The sequence below is a fragment of a genome, unplaced genomic scaffold (assembly GCF_019419815.1).
Source record: "Pyrus x bretschneideri cultivar Hongxiangsu unplaced genomic scaffold, Pyrus_bretschneideri_v1 Contig24, whole genome shotgun sequence".
NCBI lineage: Eukaryota > Viridiplantae > Streptophyta > Magnoliopsida > Rosales > Rosaceae > Pyrus > Pyrus x bretschneideri.
The window spans coordinates 2,583,770-2,604,847 of NW_025999546.1; the positions used below are offsets into that span (position 1 = coordinate 2,583,770).

Genomic DNA, 21,078 nt, shown 5'->3' on the forward strand with positions numbered 1-21,078 from the left:
TGGTGGAGTTGAGCATGCGACTCCGACTCGAGTTGAATAATCTCTGCGACGGAGCAACTCGGTATGCAAATAACTTACAATGAACTAAAACCTTCCTCCCAATTCTACAGCCAACATCTCACCACACGCCTTAAGAACAAAGGGGTACGTAAAACTGTTTGCTTTATGTCCAAAACTAAGTATTTCATGGTACAAAAACCAGAGACTTGAACGGACATCCATTGCAGGCATATCCCCTGATCATGAAATTCCACATGAACAAGTTTTTCAGTAAAATGCCATAAAAAATTTGCTGCGCTTGGGGCATTTTACCGTAGTACGTAGAAAGGGCCGGTGAAGGTGATAGCGAGGAGGTTCTAGCCATTTGGTAAAGATTTGGTTTTGATGAGGGATCGGAAGATGGTATTTTTTTAGTTCTCCCTTTTCTTCAAATGTTGCAGATCCATAAGAAAGAGATGTTTCACTTCATTGGTTTGTATATTAGCAATTTTTATATATTTGTAGTTCGTAGCCATATGACAGGATTACAAATAGTAACGATATCACTAAATCTCCCTAGCTTTAATTCTTTGTTGTTTTATCCTTTTTGTGTGAGATTCTATCAAATTATTTATAATCTCTGCATTCTTATTCATGTGCTTATAACAACCATTTATTGATTATTATTTTTCTTGCAGTTCCAAACTTTTGATGAGTTAAGGCCAAATCTCTCGATCTCCCTCTTTATCCTGCTTTCTTTCAATTTCTTGGTATGCAATATTTCTTTGCCTGGATTTTTTATAATATTATTTACTATTATTATATTTTCCTCTTCTATATATATATATATATATATATATATATATATATAAATCCAGAAGGCAAAAATTTTAAAATAACCACAATCCAAAAATACTCTTATTTGATTCAGATTTAAAAAAAAAAAAAATTTTCAATCTGTAGTCTTCTAGCAAAACAAAACTACCATGTAGAGGGATAAAAAGGTAAAAACATGGGTATAGAATTTCTTTTCTTTCGTAGAATGGCTATAGAGTTTTGAACGTGGGAGAAGACAAGATGAGAGCAGTGAGTTTTCTTTGGTAGAATGCTTTTCGATTTAAGTTCGTAATATGCTTTTCAATTACTGAATGAATTATTTCTCCCTCTCCTTCTTCTTATAGGGAATTCTATATATGGAACGATTATTGTTGAACTTCATGCCTATTTCATTTGGAGAATAGTCATTCTGACTTTTCTCACTTTAATTCCTTTTTGCTATTCATATTCCTTTTCCATTCTCATTACATGTACGTAAATGTGGATCGATTTTAGTCATCGAAATTTATATGTTTTGCACGTTCTTGATCGCGATGAGAAGATTGAGTTGTTGGTGGATAAAACTGATAATCTTTGCTACCAAGTTAGTCCATAGTTTATGTGTATCAGAATAATATTTGATTTCTTAATCGGTGGCTTCATTGAAATGGAGTTTGTTTTTACATTGAGTTCTTACCAGGGGTGTGATATACACACACTCCTTTTTACTTCTCTCACACCTTTTTAGTTTTCGACTGTCGGATCAAATGAATTGAAGAAGATTAACGGACATAAATTAACAAGGATGTGTGAGAAGTAAAAATAGGTGTGTGGATAGCACACCCATTCTTACAATTGTGGCAGCATAAAATTGACAAAGCAATTTGCATGCGGAATGGGAAAGGGTAAGATACTTATCAAGAAATAATAGATAACATACTATGAAGCCAGAAACCCTATCAACTCCATCTTTATCAAATTTTAATAAGATAAATTGTTCAAACAAATGTGATAAAAGTCAATGTATTTTGTGGTACTGTAAGAAATATATATATATATATATATATGAATTCTTACTCTTCAACTTAATGTCATAGATTAATTGTTTAACTTATTCTCTTACATTATTTTTACCTTTATTTTTTTCTAATCTCTTTGAATGTGCTTCCGTGCGTATAAGGAGCATTTATTTTATCACACATTTTACACCCAACTTAATTATATTCCAACTGACACATTCCGATCCGGAAAGTCTACTTGGACTCCGAATTGAGTTGTGCTAGCCGACACCTGGAGGGTGACGAACCCATAAAGTATAGTGTGGTGGAAAAAGAACGTGAATAAATTTAAACCTAAAAGTGCCTAAACAAAAGAGTGCGCGGGTGAGCGGGATTACACCCATTTCACACGACCCATCCTGGGAAATTCTCGTGTGAATTCCCAGAAACAAAACCGTGAGGGCGTGGCCGGGGCCCAAAGCGAACAATATTGTGCTACAACGGAGCCGAGACTGGAATGTGACACCAATACCTTTTATTTGTAATTGTATGTTGTATTTTATTTTTAGGATGTCATATGAGAACGATTACAACTACCACAACACATCTATAGGGTAGCGCCCGTGATTAAAAAAAGTCTCTCGCATGCACGTGAGCGCGTGTGGAGAGGCTAATATATTAAGAAAGTGGGAGAGTGGATCAAGCCTCACATAGGCCAACCTTGATATTATCTACATTAAGAAAGTGGGAGAGTGGATCAAGCCTCATAATGGGCAAACCATATTAATATGGCTAAAATCCATCTTTAGCGAGAATCAAACTTAATACCTCTCACTTACAAGCGAAGATAAATACCACTAGACCGTAATACCAAGTGACATTTATATTCTAACTAGATTAAAGGAATATAAAGATTGAACTTGAAACACAGTAATTGTAACTTCCGTAGGGAGATTTTAGTCATCTGATCATATGTGCTAATCATATTTTAATTTTTTTAGTAGTCTATGTTGGTTTTCATCAATCTTCCTACAAGAGTTTGGGTGCAATGTAACCATTACAAACTTCATATCTAAACAAACATGCATCGACCCCATTGATCCAGCATATCTCAAATTGAGTTGGGCAACACAAAATATTTGAAAGCATGACAAGAAACAGATTAGAGGCAAAACCTCAATTATTCGATCCAAACAAAAGTTGATAATTTAGATCTGCAAACCTGTTACTTCATTAGAGGATCATAAAGCCGAAGTGATGGAAGTGCTTTGTCCTTGAGCTTTGCCTTGGTGTCAATGTACTCATTCCAATTAGTGACCGGCCGGTGGAGGGGCGGGTGGCTTGGGCCAACTGGCTGTGGTAGGGGTGCGATTTTGACGGCTGCCGGAGGTCCATAATTAATGGTAAACGAGTGATATACGGTGTTGTGCCCGTTTCACCAAGACCGACGGAGGACACTTGAGTACAACCCGTTAGATAATATGCTCATGAGGTCCCCCAACATAGACCACCAGAATCGCGAACCAACCGGTTCCCTCTCAAAAAACTTGCAAGCCCGATGTTGCTCTGGTGGGCAATGGAAACGAGGTTCGAATCAGTATGGGGAACAAGGTCTAGGGCCCGATCCGGATCCGGACAAGACGGGTAAGAGTTGAGCTGGAAGGCAGCAGATGCATCTTGGTCATCACCTTTTGGACAACGTTGTCCTTGGATATTCTTAACAAGGTAAGCATTAGCCACATGAGCCTAGAGGCAAGCCTCTTAATCTCTTTCTCAAATTCTTCGGTAATGCAACTGAAAAAAGAGAAGATATTCAAAAAGTTTGGTCAGTCGGTACACCCAAATTAAGTAAGAACCTCTTAGAAAAGCGGAAATTAAAAGGAGTAATGCTACTTGGACGTACATATTTGTTTACAAACTCTAATGCATGTACGTTTCATCAACAAGCTTGGACAGCTTTTCTGTCAAAGACTTGGGTGCATTGCACTACTTTTTGGGTCTCGAAATCACTAGAACTGCAGAAGGTATTTTTCTCTCTCAAAATAAATCCGCACTGGATCTTCTTATTAAAATTCACATGGAAGGTAGTAAGTCTTGTACTACTCCTCTTGGCACTCAAAAACTGGATCATAATCCACATGAATATCGATCAATAGTTGGTACATTGCAGTACGTGACTTGGACAAGACCTGATCTATCTTTCACTGTTAATCAATTGTGTCAATTTCTTCACTGGCCACGAGACACACACTTCTAAGCTGTCAAGAGAGTACTACGCTTTCTCAAAGGGTCAGTTGATAAAGGACTATGGTTCAAGAAGAGAAATATCAATCTCACTGCATTTTCAGATGCAGACTGGGCCGGTGGTGTATTTGATAGGAGTATTAGTGGTTATTGTGTTTATCTAGGCAGTAATCTTATCAGTTAGAGTGCGAAGAAGCAACACACTGTTGCTCGGTCTTCCACGGAAGCTGAATATTGATCTCTCGCACATACTTCTGCTGAATTGACTTGGATTTGCAAAATATTCAAGGACACTAGATTCCCCTTATCTCAGGTACCAGTTTTGTGTTGTGACAATGTTTCTGCTATTTCTTTAGCTTCAAATCCAGTTTTTCATGCTTGTACTAAGCATGTCGAGATCGATTGTCATTATATTAGGGAGCTTGTTCTTGCTCATCTTCTGAAGGTTTAGTTTGTTCCTAGTCAGTTTCAAATTGCTGACATTCACACTAAAGCTCTGTCAAAGGCTAGATTTTAGTTTCTACAATCTAAGCTCTCTCTTGGTTCCCTTCCGCTCAGCTTGAGGGGCTGTAAAGACACAGATCAACAATGTAGCTCCATGTCAGCTACACAGTCAGCAATATCTTAGCTAGGCTATCATAGTTTGTTATAGTTTGTTACAACAGAAATGTAACTAATCTTAGCCTAAGTTTAATTAGTCTTTACTTAAGTCCTTGATCATTTTTGACAAATGTATAATTACCACAGTCTAATATTCTATTCAATCAATGAAAAGATATTTTCTCAATATGTTGCTTGTCCCAAAATGCAGCTATGAGATGGAAGCCGTAGCCGGAAATTTGACCCGGTGAGCGGGCAGCTTTGAGTTTTTGGTGGGCTGGCAGGGAGAGAAGGCTTCGAGCAGCAGATTCCATGTCATGAACCAGAGACTGGGGGATGCCATGGTCTGTGAGTTGGAAGGCACCCCAAGCCTTGCATGCATGGCTAAGAGTTGACGGGCATTTGTGTCATTCAGATTGACAACGGGGACAGAGTCCGGGTCTTGGGAGGGATGCTCGTTAAGGGTTGTTCATGCATGAGAATCTGGTAACTCATGTAATGAGTTCAATTCATCAGGGACTTGGTCCAACACCACATTCACAGAGTTGCCTTCGTAGGCATCAGGGACCACTCTTGCACTTTTAGGCATGGTAGAGAGAGAGAGAGAGAGAGAGAGAGAGAGAGAGAGAGAGTATTTGATGCCCTTAGCTAGTGAATGTATAAGCATTGTCAAAGCTTCTCAAACCCAATAATTAACCCCTATCACATTTGTGTACATTTGTGTACCATATGGCGTGACAAATGATATGTTAACAATCACTGAATGAGATAAACTCATTAATAATATGTACAGCTCACTTATCTAATCAAATCGTACACTAATGTGATTTAATATTTTCCAACAATAAAAGACAAAGATTGGTAGAAAAATAAGAGGAGTCAAATTCTCTGCTCTATAAAATATAAATTAAGGAAAATGTCAAGGAGACTATATTTTTGTATCACATTTGTATACCATTATGATATGACAAGTGATGTGTATATGTCACGTCAATTAATGAATTTATCTCAATGGATGTTGATTGTATGCCTTACTTGCCATATGAAATGGTATAAATTTGTGACCTCCTTAGCAATACTCATAGATTAAACCGTTAAATTTGATTGAATGAACTAAAACATTTAAAATTGAGAGAAAATAGTGAAACACAAAAATAAATAAATAAATAAATTCATAAATAAAAGTGGGGTGTGGCTTCAATGTTATATGTATCATTTAATGTTGATAGTGTTTAAGATGTTAGATTTGATCTCCACAACTATTTAAATTTTTTATTTTCAATCTCATCCATTTACTCATGTGCTATTCAATGTTATGAAGAAAATTCCCAAAAAAATGAGATATAAAAGAAGAGGATGAAAAAGGAGTCAAAATGATGACAGGACCGACAACACAAAAATGAGTGAAATAAAGGATGAAAAATGTGAATGCACACGCATTAAAAATGTGAGAAAAGGATGAAAATTGTGAATGAATATCTTCAAAAGATGTGAAACTGATAGAAGAATAAAAGAAGACAAACGTGAGTCAATGCATAACTGAAATATTTTATCTGCAACGATTGTTTGTTTCTATGAACTTGAATATATTTTGCCAAAATATATTAGAGGATTATCTATCCATGCATAAATGTAAATGAGAAAATAAACGAGAAACTTGCCATCGTAAAGTAGTGGATTATTTTGGTAATTAGAAATTTTTTTTTTTAATTTACATTGTTTCGAGTTCAAACCTTTCCTCTTCTCTTTAATGTGAACTGGTATAGAATATCACTCGTAATAAAAAAACGAGAAACTTGCCACCGTCTATATATATGTACACAATCCTCACTCTCTCTCACACAGTCACTCCCTCCCTCTCTCTCTCTCTCTCTCTAGTTGTACTATCTACTATGTCGAGTGGAAAACTCTCAGATGCATTCAAATCCCACCCTATCTTTCTTCACAAGCAACACCCAGACGACTTCGGCTCATTACAGGAATTGCCGGAGTCGTATGCATGGACGTCACAGCTTAACGAATATCCGTCTTTCGAATCATTATCTTGCTCAGAGTCTGTGCCGGTAATCGATCTCGCGACCCAAATGTCTTTGAACTCGTAGGACATGCATGCAAGACTTGGGGCATGTTCCAAACCACAAACCATGGAGTCCCCCAAAAACTTGTTGACGACATGGAATATACAGTTCGAAGCCTTTTCTCTCTGCCACCCCAACAAAAGCTCAAAGCAGCTCGATTGCCCGATGGCATTTCCGGTTACGGTTTCCATCGCATATCTGCCTTTTGTGAAAAGCTAATGTGGTCTGAGAGCTTCACTACCGTTGGCTCCCCACTTCAACATTTTTGCCAACTTTGGCCCCAAGATTACACCAAGTTCTGGTACGTACGCATGCATGCACGTATTACTCCAACCACTAATAATTATATACGATATTTAGACATACAAAACTGGCATTCAAGGTGTGCTTTACAATATATCGTGTATTCGAGAATGCGTTCGCAATTTAGTATGTTAGTTTTTTGTCTTTAAATTGCATACTCAAATATATATTGCTTTTATATATGTATATATATATGTGTATATATTGTGTTTTTGCTTTGAATTGTGTTTGATTTTTGTTTGGTCAGTTGTGTTACAGTAGAATATGAGAAAGAGATGAAAGGGCTTGCAGCAAGATTGATGTGGCTAATGCTTGGCTCATTAGGCATATCCAAGGAAGACATCAAATGGGCGGGTCCAAGAGGTGAATTTGAAGATGCATCTGCAGCCTTACAATTGAACTCATACCCCGCTTGTCCGGATCCGGATCGGACCATGGGTCTTGCCCAACATACTGATTCAAACCTCCTGTCAATCGTCCACCAAAGCGCTAACGCCAGTGGCTTGCAAGTTTTCCGAGAAGGGAAAGACGAGGGCCGGGGGTGGCTTATGGTTCCACCAGTCCCGGGGGCTTTTGTGATCAATGTGGGTGACTTAATTCACATATTATCAAACGGATTGTACCAGAACCCCCTTCACCGGGCAGTGGTGAACCGGAGCCAGCACCGTGTATCAGTTGCCTACTTATATGGTCCTCCGGAGAATGCTCAGCTCTTTCCCCTCTCGAAATTACTCGGCCCGAGTTGCCCTCCGCTGTACCCGCCCGTCACTTGGAATGAGTACCTTGGAACCAAGGCAAAGCTTAACAACAAGGCACTTCAATCACTCCGACTGAATGCTCCTCTGAATTAGTTGCTGAGTGTAATCATATAACTATGCTGCGTCTTCCTTTGCTTTCTTCTTCCCCGTAACAAAATAATAAAACTTTTAATTTCCGCTACATAAGAAATTAAGGATCTAAATATTTCTTACATGCCTTTTGACTTGCTATAATATTCATGAATTTAACACAAGGAAAAGGATAGGAAGACAAATATAATACATTTTTGTACAAAAAGTAGAATTTCTAGTCTATGATTTCCTCATCTTCTTCCGCAGGTCTCTCAGTTCCCTCTCCTTCACCATCATCTTTATCACTGCTATCAACAGAATTCTCGACATCGTTGTTATTTCCAGAATGATTGTTATAAACTCTTCCAACCATGGATTTATCACTTCCCTTAAAAGCATCTTTCTCTATAAGTGATGACAGCTTTTGAGCCACCTCTACGTCACCGGCACTTTCTTTTACTGCTACAGTAGGGAATTTCAAAGGTTTGTCAGGACAATCTTTGAAGAAAGAGTTTGTCACCATGAACCTAAACACCTGCAGCAGGTGGCTTCTGTCTCTCCTAATATCTGCACTAAGAAGCTTCTGCAGCAAGGTTGGCTCCCTTTGTTTGGCTCCCTTTGTTGAAAGAAGGGTCATTAGACGAATCCTTTTGATGTGATCTTTGCCTCTTGGAAAACCGATCCTTTCTATCATATTTTTCTCTCTTACCAAACTTGTTTGTTGACCTCCCCTTCTTGGTCAATGTTTCATTATCTTCCTTTATATGCCCTTGATTTGAATCTGCAAGGTAGTGCGATGGTACTTCAGCAACTTGAACTCCCAACTCAGCCTGCTTTGTAAGAATATCCTTGAGTTGCTGCAACGAAGAATAAGTAAAACTATCAAATATAAGAAAATGGTGGTAAAGATTTACTTCCTCAATGTCCAGAACAAAGTCGAGGAAAACCAGTATATCACCTTCTGAAACATAAACATCAAGCATGATACCACTAATAGAAGAACATTAGTCTCTAGTAACTAGGTTTTGATTAACTTCCAACACTTATGAATCTAATTTAAAGAAGACGGATGAAAAGACTTGGAATGATCGCATATCAACTCAGAAAAAACTTGAAGAAGCAACGAAGAAGAGCAGTCTCAAAGAGCTGGCATGACACGATCCAAAATTTCAGGTTTAATGTAATACTAGTGATCTCTTTGAGTAACAAGTAGAAAGATAAGCCACGATGCAGCTTAAAGACAACAAAATGCAAAAATTAACCAGAACTAGCTCAGTTGGCCAAGGTGATAATGAGTTGAGCAAAAGCATTGCTCAGTCTTGTTCAATGATTATAGTGTAAAAATAATCAGCATGAGCACGCATACACACACAGAGATAGAGAGAGAAGTAATCAGCACACCTCTCGTCGAATGTTTGCCTCTCTTTCGATGACCTCTGAATTTATCTGCTTTTCACTTATCTTCTGCAAGTGGCATTTTAATATTAAAAAAATCTACATTTAGATGGAAAGAAAAAGCAGGCTTGTCTCACAGTCAGCCTAACCTTCTCTATGTTGGATTTCGACGGGTAGTGCTTCCTACGGTCTTCCCGCCACCGCTCAATCTCTTGTTCCGTATATGACAAGAAAAGAGGTCTTCTCATTTGAGACAAAAAGAAGGCGCGTCCATGCACATAAAAACAGCAGTGAGTTTCATTAAGAAACAGGAGAGTGTGATCACTCATAAGGCAAGATATAAGGATTATGGATGCTCAGAATGTAAAGCTACTTCATGACTGTTAAGTTTGCAATGTAAAGAACAAATACATATTATTTTTCACTCCTATCAGTGAGTTCCTAGGTACCAAGCCCATAATTGGAGAGTTGGAAGACTTTCTGGATTCACAGATGGCAGTTACAGAAACACTCTTCTTAAACTAAAGAGGAAGTTTCTTGTTACCTATCCTCTTTCTTGGAGAAACATTATGGTATCATCAATTTTGGGATTACATTAAACTGGTATTTTCAAAACCGGTCAAGTTTCAATACTAATGTTACGGTGCTGCAAGGAGGAAGAACAAGAGGGAAAAACAATAAGGACCCTGTTGGTATTATTAATACAGTAATTAGCACTAGCAGTTTAACTGAGCTAGCTCAAAAACCAACTTGTTTAGCTAAAACATTTTACATTGCAGTCTTTGAACTTCGAGTAAGCTTATTCTGGATAAAGGTTTTTAGGCCTGAAAACGGACTAAAGCATAGATCAGCCCAATTTAGGCCTCACACAGTATCTTCAAATAATTGTTCCATGTCAGCCTGCTAGTACCTCAGGCCAAATACTGATCTACATAAAGGCCATCTGACCACTTAGGCTCAGGCTAAGGAAATTGTATCTTAGTGAAGCTCAAACATTCCATCAGCCTGCCAACTGAAAATCCTACATTTGACTACTCAACTACTCAAGCAAGCTATTATATTTTGTAACACTCCCATATTTGGTTTTCAATATTTTATATTTTAGTCATAGGTAGTGAGTAGATGCAAGGGAGAAAAGAGGGAGAAATAACGGACGAGGAAGGGAGAGTGATGAATGCGGGACGAAATGTACATGAAGATGTAGTTAACCCACTTTGTTGAAAATCATCTTAACAGAGACAGGTATAATTTGATCAAGAGTATGTTGTTAAACTTATAAAGAGCAAAATATCTTCAAGACAGTGTACAAGCCCGAGTGGTGAAATTTCAATTAGAGAAAACTCATTAATTCGTATTCAAAACTATATGATATGAGAGAGCAGAGGTTACCTCTTCCTTTCCCTGCCCTGGTTTGAAGAGTTGGCCAGAGCAAACTTTCCTTCGCTTTCATTTCTCAACCCTGCAATTTTGTGGACAGAGAGAGTGAGAGATTCATGAATAAACATCATGCTTACAAAAAGTATTCTGTACTTGAAAAGAGTAACAGGAAATCATGGTTTATGATATCTCTGCAACCCACGCTCAAGCATGCACAATGACATTAAAAGAATAGACAGGAAAGATAATATATAAACTTGGTAGACAGGTATAAGTCCATACCTTTTCCTTTGTGCCCATTAGGAAATGCGAACTTTCCCTTTGCATTTTTCATATGATGCGACTGAGGATTCTGAAATCTACACAAACCATATTTATTATGAATCACAAATCATTGGTCCAAATCTTCAGAAGTAACATAATGAAATGACACTAGTATAACCTACCCCCCTTGGTGATTCTTCGGATTCTTTGTAACGCTTTTGCTTGGTGATTGTTTCCAATTGGAATTTGAATTGTAACCACCACTACTATTTGTTTTATTTCCCTGCAGAAGCTGACGATATTTTTATCAACCGCAACCAATGCATTTACTTCAAAGTAATATATTCTATTAGCAACTAACTGTTTTTAGGAAAATGTACTTAATAAAAAATGATGGCAGAATATCTATATCAAAGTTAACAGAAAAAGAAGGCAGGAAATTTTGACTGGCCAAATGATGTATTTTAAAAAAGAATGGCATTACCATATCAATATAATGTAACAACCTTGTCCATTGAATCGTAACCCACAATAAAGTGACCTACTAATCAGTATATGTAAATTAACCACCAAGTACACACATGTACACAGACAAAGGAGATCTCGGAATTTACCATGCCCTTATAAAATATTACAAACTAAATCTGTTACTAAAGTTAAAAAGAAGAAACAAAAAAGGTCCATTTTATAACCATTTTGTTTAGTTTTAGTTTTTAGTTTTCATTGTTCATTTTTCTTTTCCAGTTAGAGATAAAGGGGAAATACATGGGAGCAACAAGGGATATAGAAGGGTGGAGGAAGGATGGTGGAAGAGATGTAGAAGAAATGTATAAGGAAAGGTACACAAAACTGAAAACTATAAACATAAAAATATCAAAATTTTGTTCTCTCATTCATTTTTCTTTACTTCTTCCCCTCTCTCCTACCAACCTTCTTCGTCCCTCCTTTTTCCCGTATATTTTGCCCATATCTCAAACACAATAATAGAAATTAAAAACTAAAAACAAATTGGTTATCAAACGGATAAATAAATGTAGCGATATTCATGTAATACTTTTTGACAGAAAGAATATAAATTCAAATATCCGCAAGGCAAAACAAGGTTACCTGTGTCCCTTGCACTGGAGGTAGACCCAAGTTTTGCTGATTTTGGTTAACTTGCTGGCCTGCCTGATTAGAATGCAGATTAACCTGGTTATTTGCAAACAATGGGACATTTTGAGACATTGTGGTCTGAGGTGCTTGATTTGATCCCGGAACACCATAATTAGGATGGACTTGCGATGGATTTTGCATTTGCATTGGCACAAATTGATTCATGTTTTGCATTGAATTCGGCAAAGAAAACTGTCCATACGGCAAACCCATATTCTGGTTCATCTGTTGCTGTAAATTTAACATGTTATGCCCAAATATTTGCCCAGGCACTTGAGATGACATCAATTGATTCACTTGCTGCACCAAATTGCAGAATTGAGGCATACCTTGCGAACCGAAAAACCCAACATTCTGCTGACCCGGTTGAGATGTAGGGCCAATGGAACCGAATAGAGGCACACCCAGATGGTTATTTTGCATAGGAAGAGGGTTGTTTGGTAGATTCATGAAATTGGGTTGAGCTATCATAGAATTAGAATTACTAAATTGGACTGGAATTTGGGGATTCCTGATACCCAATTGAGGTTGCATCTGCATACGCATAGAACATTGCAACATATCAGCAATGGATTAGATTCCGTAACCTCCTGCTGCTGCTTAAACAAACCATAAAAGCGAAAACCCAGAAAGCAGAAGCAGGTTGAAGTTGGTGAAAGGAGTTGTATTTTGGAATGTGGAAGAAAATTACCTGGTGAGGAGGTGGAGCCAAGCTACCAGTTGTGTGAGTTCGGTTGGAATGGCGAGGAAGGGAATTGTAGTGAGGTAACATTTTGCAGCATCCGGATTGATACAGTGAGTTCTGGGTACTTTGAGGCAGGGGAGAAGGAGGAGCTAGGGTTTAAGAAGGGTTTAGAGTGCCTCGTTGTTCGCTTTGTCGGGGGGCGGGGGAAAGGATTTGGAGGGTGGAGGAGTTTCTGGATTGACAAAGCGAAGAAGTTGGGCTTCTTTTGTTTCTTTTTCTATTTTTTACATATTGGGCCTACAACTTTAAGCCCAAAATATGTATGAGTTATGATCACGTGACACACATTTTGACACCCACTTTATAAGCTGACTTCGTAATGTATTTTAACAATCCAACTATCTATCTTTTATGTCTTCTCTTAAATAAGATGTTTACCAAGAATTATTCAAATCGGAAATATGACAATTGGAATAAATGTACAGTCGTTTTAGAGATTTTTTTTTTTTGCAAAACCGTATTCGTCTATTTTATTCACTACAAATGAACGTCTTAAGGTTTTGGATTTATCTAAATTTTTTGTAAGGATGATCTATGAATGATGAATTGAAATATAGCCGGTTTGGATCATGAAACAAGTTACAGAGTGGTTCGTACAAATGGGTGTATCCTAACTCAAATGTATATATATGGTTAGGATCCGAGGACACTGCGCTTTTAACACATGTTTTGATGAGGCCCACTCTGTAATATATTTCAAGGACCCAATCAAAGATTCATTTTATTCACTACAAATGAATGTCTTAATCATTTTGGATTTATCTAAATTTTTGCAAGGATAATCTATGAATGATGTAATAAAATATAGATGGTTCGAATCGATGAAGTACATAACGAAGTAAGCACCACAAATTTGTGTCAAAAGCGTGTGCCCTAGATCCTAACCCATAAAGGGGTGGATTTTTTTGCCAAATTGCCGTGCCAACCGAATTGTCAACCATGTCATACCGATTTTGTGCCAATTGGCAATGGTATGGTATTGTACTGTAATGAAATTTTATAGTACGGTATTGGTAATGTATACCGTTACCACAGTATTATCGTACCGTACTAAAAATATAATATATTAGATAATTTATAAATTATATAATTATATAACACATATTTATAATATATGTAGTTGATAAGTTCCGATGAAGGAACTTATACAAGAAAGGAGGGAGCAACACCTTTTGGAGATATCCAATGAAGTTGATAAGTACTTCGCCACTCCTTATATTAGCATTGTTGTTGGTGGCTTTGATCTCTTGAGGTGGTGGAAATCAAACACAAAAGAGTTCGAAATTCTTTCACAAATAGCCAAGGATATCTTTGCAATCCTCACTTCTACCGTTGCTAGTGAAAATGCATTTAGCCTAGGAGGAGGATTGTGGACCCTTTTAGGGCATCCTTGACTCCTAAAATAGTAGAGACACTAGTGTGTACTAGTGATTGGCTTAGGGTAGATGAAGTAAACTTCTACAAGGAACCAACGGAATATATTCTTCAATTTTACAAGGAAATCGAAGAAGTGGAAACAAGTAAGATATGCTTTAATTTTTTTAGTAAATTTGTTATTAAATGGTTTTCAACTTTAATTCTTCTTGCTATTAATATGTTTTCTTTGTTTGTAATGTAGGCTTGACACAAGCTCAATCTTCTATAAGCTCAATGCATCCTCCAAAAGCTTCGACATTTCAAACTTGAAGAATTGATCAATGGATCTTTTTGAAGTTTAGTTCCAAATTTCATTTGATTTGAAACTTTAACTTCTATTTGTTTTGGTTCGTAACTTCTATTTGGATTGTAAGCTTAATTTTCATCATGAATCTTGATATATCATTTGAACTTTTGTGCTTGTGAATTGTGAATGATGAATAATAGATGAATTTAGGCTACAATGTATGAGATAAAAGTGCAAAAAAGTAAAGATTTTGCCCTTGAACTGGGTTAAAAAACAAAAACAGATTTTGTCCCAAAACAAAGTGGCAATTACCATTACTATATTATGTTAACCGAGCTATTTGGCAATACCAAACTTCACCGAAGTTTGATATGGTAATGGTAATAGATTTTGCCAAACCGAAAGTATGGTATGATAATTGGTACTAGGGTTTTGGTATGATAACCGTACCTGAACCCACCCTAAGCCCATATGTAGAGAGAGCCCCCTTCAGTTAAGTGATCCCTCCCATCGTATTTTAATGGTACAACCATCATCTTTTAGATCTTATCGCAAAGATTATACAAGCTTTTAGATCTAGATCCAAAAACATAGATGGTTTTTTTTATAAACCACCCAAATTCAAAACTATTTGATCATTGGATTAGATAATAGTCATACTAATGTTTCTTTGATAAACCGACTTTGTCTAATTTCTTCATAATAACTGGATGCCTTAATATTTTTGAATTTGTTTAATTTTTTACAAATATGATCTTATGAATAATAAATCGAAATATATACAGTTAGAATCCTGGAAAAAAAGTTATAGATTGAACTTATAAAGTGTCAAAATGTGTGTCAAAAAAAGTCTCATCCCGACCCCTATATATAGGGTTAGAATCGAGACATATTTTTGACACATTTTGATTTATGAGACTTAACTACGATACATGCAGTTAATTAATACATTAATCATCTAACAGTCAGATACATGCAAATATAATAATCTCTCTTTTTTATTGCATCTGCAGAGGGTCCTCTTCTTGGAATGAGAGTGTTGACATATTCAACATCAAAACAGGTATATATGGAGATGGAATGAATTTCCTTCCACTTGCATGCTACTACAAACTCAAATCAACCAATGAGATATAAGCAAAGTGGATCAAGTGGATTGTGTACTACTAATTATCACTCTGATCACATTCTCATAACTAATCACAAGCTCATAGTCATACCATAACAGCACTAAAACAAACACACACCAACCAATTAACACCAAGCCGACTAGACGGGAGACGAGCTGAGTTTATTCAGACTCGTTACACGGAAGCTGTGACTAGTTATGCTTATGCACGAGAATGTGATTAGAGTATGATTAGTAGTATACAATTCCTAAATCTTGACGCACCAAGGGCCCGTTTGATAACCATCTCGTTTAGTTTGTGTTACTTTTGTGTCAGCATAGAGATAGAGCGAAATACACGAGAAATGAGATGTATAAGAGGGGAGAAAGGATGGTGAGAGAGATGTAGAAGAACGCATAAAGAATGTACACAAAATGAAAACCAAAAACCCTTCTAAGTTGTTTTCACTTTCAAGTTTTTGCTTCGTATAATCTCCTTCATTTCTCCCTCCCACCCTTCATCCTTCTCCATTCCTTATTTCATTCATATATTTCCCTCTAATCTAGGAAAAATAAATTCAAAAACTAAAAGCTAAAACGAGTTGGTTGTCAAACGGGCCCGAAATTAATGAAAGCTCGTTATTTTTCAGCCACCACATCTCACATTACCAGAGCAAAAAAAAAAGAAAAAAAAATTTACCGGAAAGAACACAGAAGCAAAGCCTTAAATATCAACCCAAGAATCAATCAAACATAATCAAACTTGAAGCCGTGAAGAAAAGAGAAAACCACTGTAATAAGACATTTACGAAAATGGCGCAATAATTTTCTGTTCAATTACAAAGTCGATGTATTTGTTAAGGGCAAGGACCAGAGACGCCAACTCTCAAGAAGCACATATATGCCTATAATTCTATTATATTGGAGTCAAGTATGCCCTTGATGCATCCTTATGGAACTTTAAGTCTCTGCATCGCCTCAAAATTGAAAGTTCGAAGTTTTCCGGGGAATTAAGTGATAAATAGGAAAAACTCACCTGAAAACATTCGGCATTCATCAATTTGTATATGTCTTAACTCCTGATTTTGACAGCATTTATCCATTTATGTCAGTCTTATTTGCTTCCGATTCCAGCAGCATGAAAATGTTGAAAGGGATTACCGCACAAATCACCTCTCATCCAGAAGCAGACACCGCCCTCAACCATGTGTGATAGATTCCATAGTCTTTCACTCTGTCCAAAGACAATATACTTATTACAAACAAATAGATAATGAAAATGTATTGCATGTACATAATAAAAATAAGAGTTAGTCCTACCACCACCTTGTCATCTACATTAATTTTTCACAGAAATGCATAAATGTGAAGTAGGATAGCTTCAGGATGTAAACTTCAAGATGTATCAAGTTCGTAAGTAGATCGAGGGTTTGGGATGGTTTAAGGGAAAAACTGGGGCATTTTTCAGTGGTTCAAGGCTTGAAATTTAAAGTCACAGGATGGTTATGCTGGACTTTGACAGTGGACATTCCAACTGCTAAACCTGTCGCACATATACACTTTACACATGAGAATACGCGGACGCACGCATATGTGTGCTATCCTAATGTCATAGGGTTCCCATTTATATGTTTTTTTTGTGATGTTATTTCTCGCATTCAAAGTCTAGGATATCCCCACGTACTTGCATACATAATATCATGGCCGGAAAACAAAATATTCATTATCTACCCCCATCATCCGTCTTTTCACTTTATTTTTACCATTGGCTCCGCCACCAAATAAGTACTACTGCAGAGGTTGATCTAATGATAATCTTTTTGAAGATGCTTAAATTGTATAAAAATTAAATTGAATCACTTGGAGACAAAGTAACTAAGATTGACAAACATGTTCCTTCAGGAGAAGAGATAAAAGCATCAGATAAGGAGAAACATCAGTCTTCAAGATCAACGACAGATTTTTCACTTACAGGTACAAGTCATCTGGATCGAATTCTGGAAACAGGTTGATATAAAAGCGAAAGCCATCAGGGCTTATATCTCTGCACAGCAAACCTATATAACCAAAATTAATCAAAACTCAACCATAGAACTAATATATTTTATAGAAAACATATACTCTTATGAAGAAAACAACATCAGAGTATTGTCAAACAATGTTCTGCAAACAGGGTACCTTTGCTTTCAGCAGTAAGAAGATGCTCCTTGGCCATGCCTGGTGCAATACCTAATGTAATTGCAGCATCACTAGCACTTATCCCAGTTCGAAGAGCATCAGGCTTTGTTACAAGGGTCTTGATTCTAGCAAAAACCTGATTTAAAAAATACAGTGAGTTGTTTCATGCAACTTGAAACGGCTTCTGATGTAGAATGACAGATGTCATAATCTAAGATGCAAAATAAAGTACATTCTAGTATCGTACATGGCCAGGACGTGTTTTTCACCACTTTATCAAAAAAAAGGGTGTGTACCGTATAGCTTGAATGGAAGAATGGAATAATTCTAATTCCTCCCTATGCTAGCTATCTTACACTAAAGCAATCAAGAGAAACGCCATTTAGGACCTGCATAAAATCTATCTCATTCCTGTTCAGGAATCAAATTCCTTGTGAGGAACTTGGAATTTAAACCCTTCGCACCAAAACAAATATTTGTTTTTTCTCTTAAAATGTTAGAACTGAATCTATCTTCTTTTTTGAAACCAATATCCTTTAATCTTATTGTTTACAAAAGCAATTCATTTGAAGCAGGACAACACAAGGGTTAGTAGTGTTATGGTTATGGTGGGCTTTAATGGTGTAATAGTATACATGCGTTCCACCATTTTGGCTCGGAAGTGCAAAGCGGATGTGTTTCAACCAAAACAATTACACAATTTTATTAATATAAAACAGGTTATAATGATATAAGATCACCTCTTCGTCACTGTGGGACTTATTCTGGATGACCATGACTCCACTATCAAACTTACGAAGCATTACTGGGCTGCAAAGAAAGAATAATCAACAAGATGATATTATGGTACTCTTGCCGTACTCATGTCACATAATATTGATGCAGAGAGGTAGTCATTTTTTACACATTACAAGTAATGTGAACTAGCATTTATAGTTTGCATTATTTACTAACGTATTTCCATGCTTTCAAATAAACAAATTGAAGAAATTCCTACATACACGTCAAACTTCTCCCAAAGAGAACACGCTTGCAGCAAATCCTCTGGTGAGATCAGTTCTGCATAAAGAGAGATACTAAGCCACGTTTCACCCTTCAAAAATTTCAACATGAACTTGAAACTTAACCAATTAGAGCTAACAAAATTAAAAACAAGAGATGAGGTATTATCACACAACACCTGTGCCGCGAGCACGATTGAAGAGACAGTAGATGTCTATGAGATTGATCATTCCTCCAGCTTTCTCAAGTGGAAGTCTGACAAAATCTGCTAACTATGTATCAGAACCAACAGAAAATTAATTTTCTTTTCTAAGACAAAGAACTTGGGAAAATAATAAATGACATGATGCATTTTTCGTGTGAGCGTTAACATCCAATAAGAATGAACAGAAATAAAGCCGATTTCATTCACACAAAACACGGAAAGAAGACAACCTGACGGGACAATTGTTGGTGATACTGAGCACCAGCAGACTCCTTAGTAACGGGCGATATAATACCAACACTCAGCATCCAATCCTGCATCTCTTGTTTGGAACCCAATTCCTCGTCATTTGGCTGCGAAGTCGAGCCAGATAAAAGCTTCTGCCTCATTTTTTCTGCTAGCATCACCATCTCTTAGCCTTACTCTGTAAATTTAATATTACTCTACAACTTAAAACCATTCACAAATAGAATGCACGCACACTGAACTCCAATCGAAAATTATACAAATTGAAGAATTCAATGCAGCAATTAAAATCCCTGAAATTCTAGAAATTGTTTGTCATGGTAACCGAAAGACGACATTTTTATTACCATGAGAGCATTCAAGTCCTGGAAAGCGTCCTGCAAGCTCTTATCGGTACTCTCCCACATCTCCTGTTCTTTCCTCAATATCCCCGAAACTCCAACCATCCTCACCGTCCCTTCCCTCGTATACAACCCGGAGCTGGACGCCGAACCGGAACCCGAAACCGCATCGGAGCTGCCCGGCTCATCCCCAATCTCCCAGGCTCTACCCCGCCAGCTCTCCCAAAATTTGCTCAAAAACGCGTCCAAATCGCCCTTCCCCCTCACCACCACCGTCACAACCACCGACCTCGAACCCGAACCCGAATCCGGAACCCGGCCTTCGGGCGAAACCGAGAGCTGGAACCTGAACCGGGGCGAGGCGAACATGGACTTGATTGACTTTTTGGCGGCAAAGATGTGGGTGATGGCAGCGAGAGGGATGGCGGAGGCTGAAGAAGAGGCGGTGGCTATTGTGGTGGTGGAGTCGGGTAGCCATAAGAGGCGGTGGGTGGTGAGAATGAGGAGACCCGATTTGAGGTGAGGGAAGTTGGGGAGATCTTCGCATTCGAGGTCTACGGCGGAAAGGAGGGAACATTCGATCTCAGTTGGGAGAAGGACTGGGCGGCCGCTCGTGGTTAGCTCCGCGGCTTGCAGGCAGTTCCCGGCCATTTGACGACCATGGGAGTCGTGAATCGTGATGATGATGATAATTTAATCACTATGATGATGACTCAGTTTGGTTTGAACTGCAGGATGTGGGAATGGAAGATGAAACAGTAGAAGTCAAAATTATAAGGCTAGTGTGAACTTTTTTTATTTTTTGTTATTTTTAAATTAAACGATAGATTTGATCAGATTAACTAATGATGGATTTCGAATTTGTGCCATGTAAGCGCTTAACTCTTTTCTGCTACTGTAGTAAAAGACATCTTGCTTTGGTGTGTAAAATTTCAACATGCATTAAATTTTTTTTTTGGTACGGTAGACTCTCGCACGTTAAAAGCTTGGATAAAGAGCAAGCAATGTATGATCAAAATATAAAGAAGATACAATACTACTACTTTTCTCAATGTTATTGCATGTCTTTTCTATGCCCATTTTCGACTAACATCAGTGAAAAATAAAAATAAACCAAGTGATACATGGATCTCATTCCGCTTCAATCTCTATTAAAGATTTTCTCTCATTTTTACTTATTTATAACACGTTATCAGCACAACATCCCAATCAGTTTTTCATTTTCCTCAAAATGTTTCCCATAAGAATTTTACGGTTTCTCTTTCTTTTCTTCATCACATTTTGTGTGCTTCATTGCCACCACGATGAAGATCTGAAACCTCCATGCCTTGTCCTAATCCTCATCTTACTAACTACTTATGTTTTTAATTTCTTATTTGGTATAACACCTGACTACTAACTCAATATTTGTTATGCTAATTCTGTTACCAACTTGAGAGTGTTGCGGTATAATCGTCTATCATGCATTACATAATTCCAATAAAGTTATGTGCTACAATTGCACTCCTCATCAACTTTTTATGGTGGTAATACTCGATATTGATGGCAGTG

The 21,078-nt window shown here is 37.3% G+C and overlaps 3 protein-coding genes and 1 pseudogene across 3 annotated transcripts; 1 reads left to right on the forward strand and 3 right to left on the reverse strand.

Moving 5' to 3' along the window:
* Positions 1–3,018: 3,018 nt before the first annotated feature.
* Positions 3,019–5,226, reverse strand: LOC125478354 (annotated as a pseudogene).
* A 981-nt stretch (positions 5,227–6,207) lies between these two features.
* On the forward strand, positions 6,208–7,869 carry LOC103946124 (gibberellin 3-beta-dioxygenase 1). Its single transcript, XM_009356758.3, is given in 3 exon segments — positions 6,208–6,710; positions 6,713–7,016; positions 7,266–7,869. Coding segments are annotated over 3 exon segments (1,167 nt in total). The 5' UTR covers positions 6,208–6,451.
* Positions 7,870–7,925: 56 nt separating this feature from the next.
* Positions 7,926–12,951, reverse strand: LOC103946123 (putative uncharacterized protein DDB_G0274405). Its single transcript, XM_009356755.3, is given in 9 exon segments — positions 7,926–8,455; positions 8,457–8,705; positions 9,250–9,312; positions 9,393–9,483; positions 10,633–10,702; positions 10,903–10,979; positions 11,067–11,167; positions 11,992–12,573; positions 12,731–12,951. Coding segments are annotated over 9 exon segments (1,686 nt in total). The 5' UTR covers positions 12,812–12,951; the 3' UTR covers positions 7,926–8,083.
* A 3,376-nt stretch (positions 12,952–16,327) lies between these two features.
* On the reverse strand, positions 16,328–20,178 carry LOC125478279 (vacuolar protein sorting-associated protein 36-like). The gene is given in 8 exon segments (XM_048586349.1): positions 16,328–16,789; positions 17,528–17,612; positions 17,734–17,869; positions 18,474–18,543; positions 18,735–18,792; positions 18,914–19,007; positions 19,171–19,383; positions 19,534–20,178. Coding segments are annotated over 8 exon segments (1,359 nt in total). The 3' UTR covers positions 16,328–16,731.
* Between the last annotated feature and the right edge of the window lie 900 nt (positions 20,179–21,078).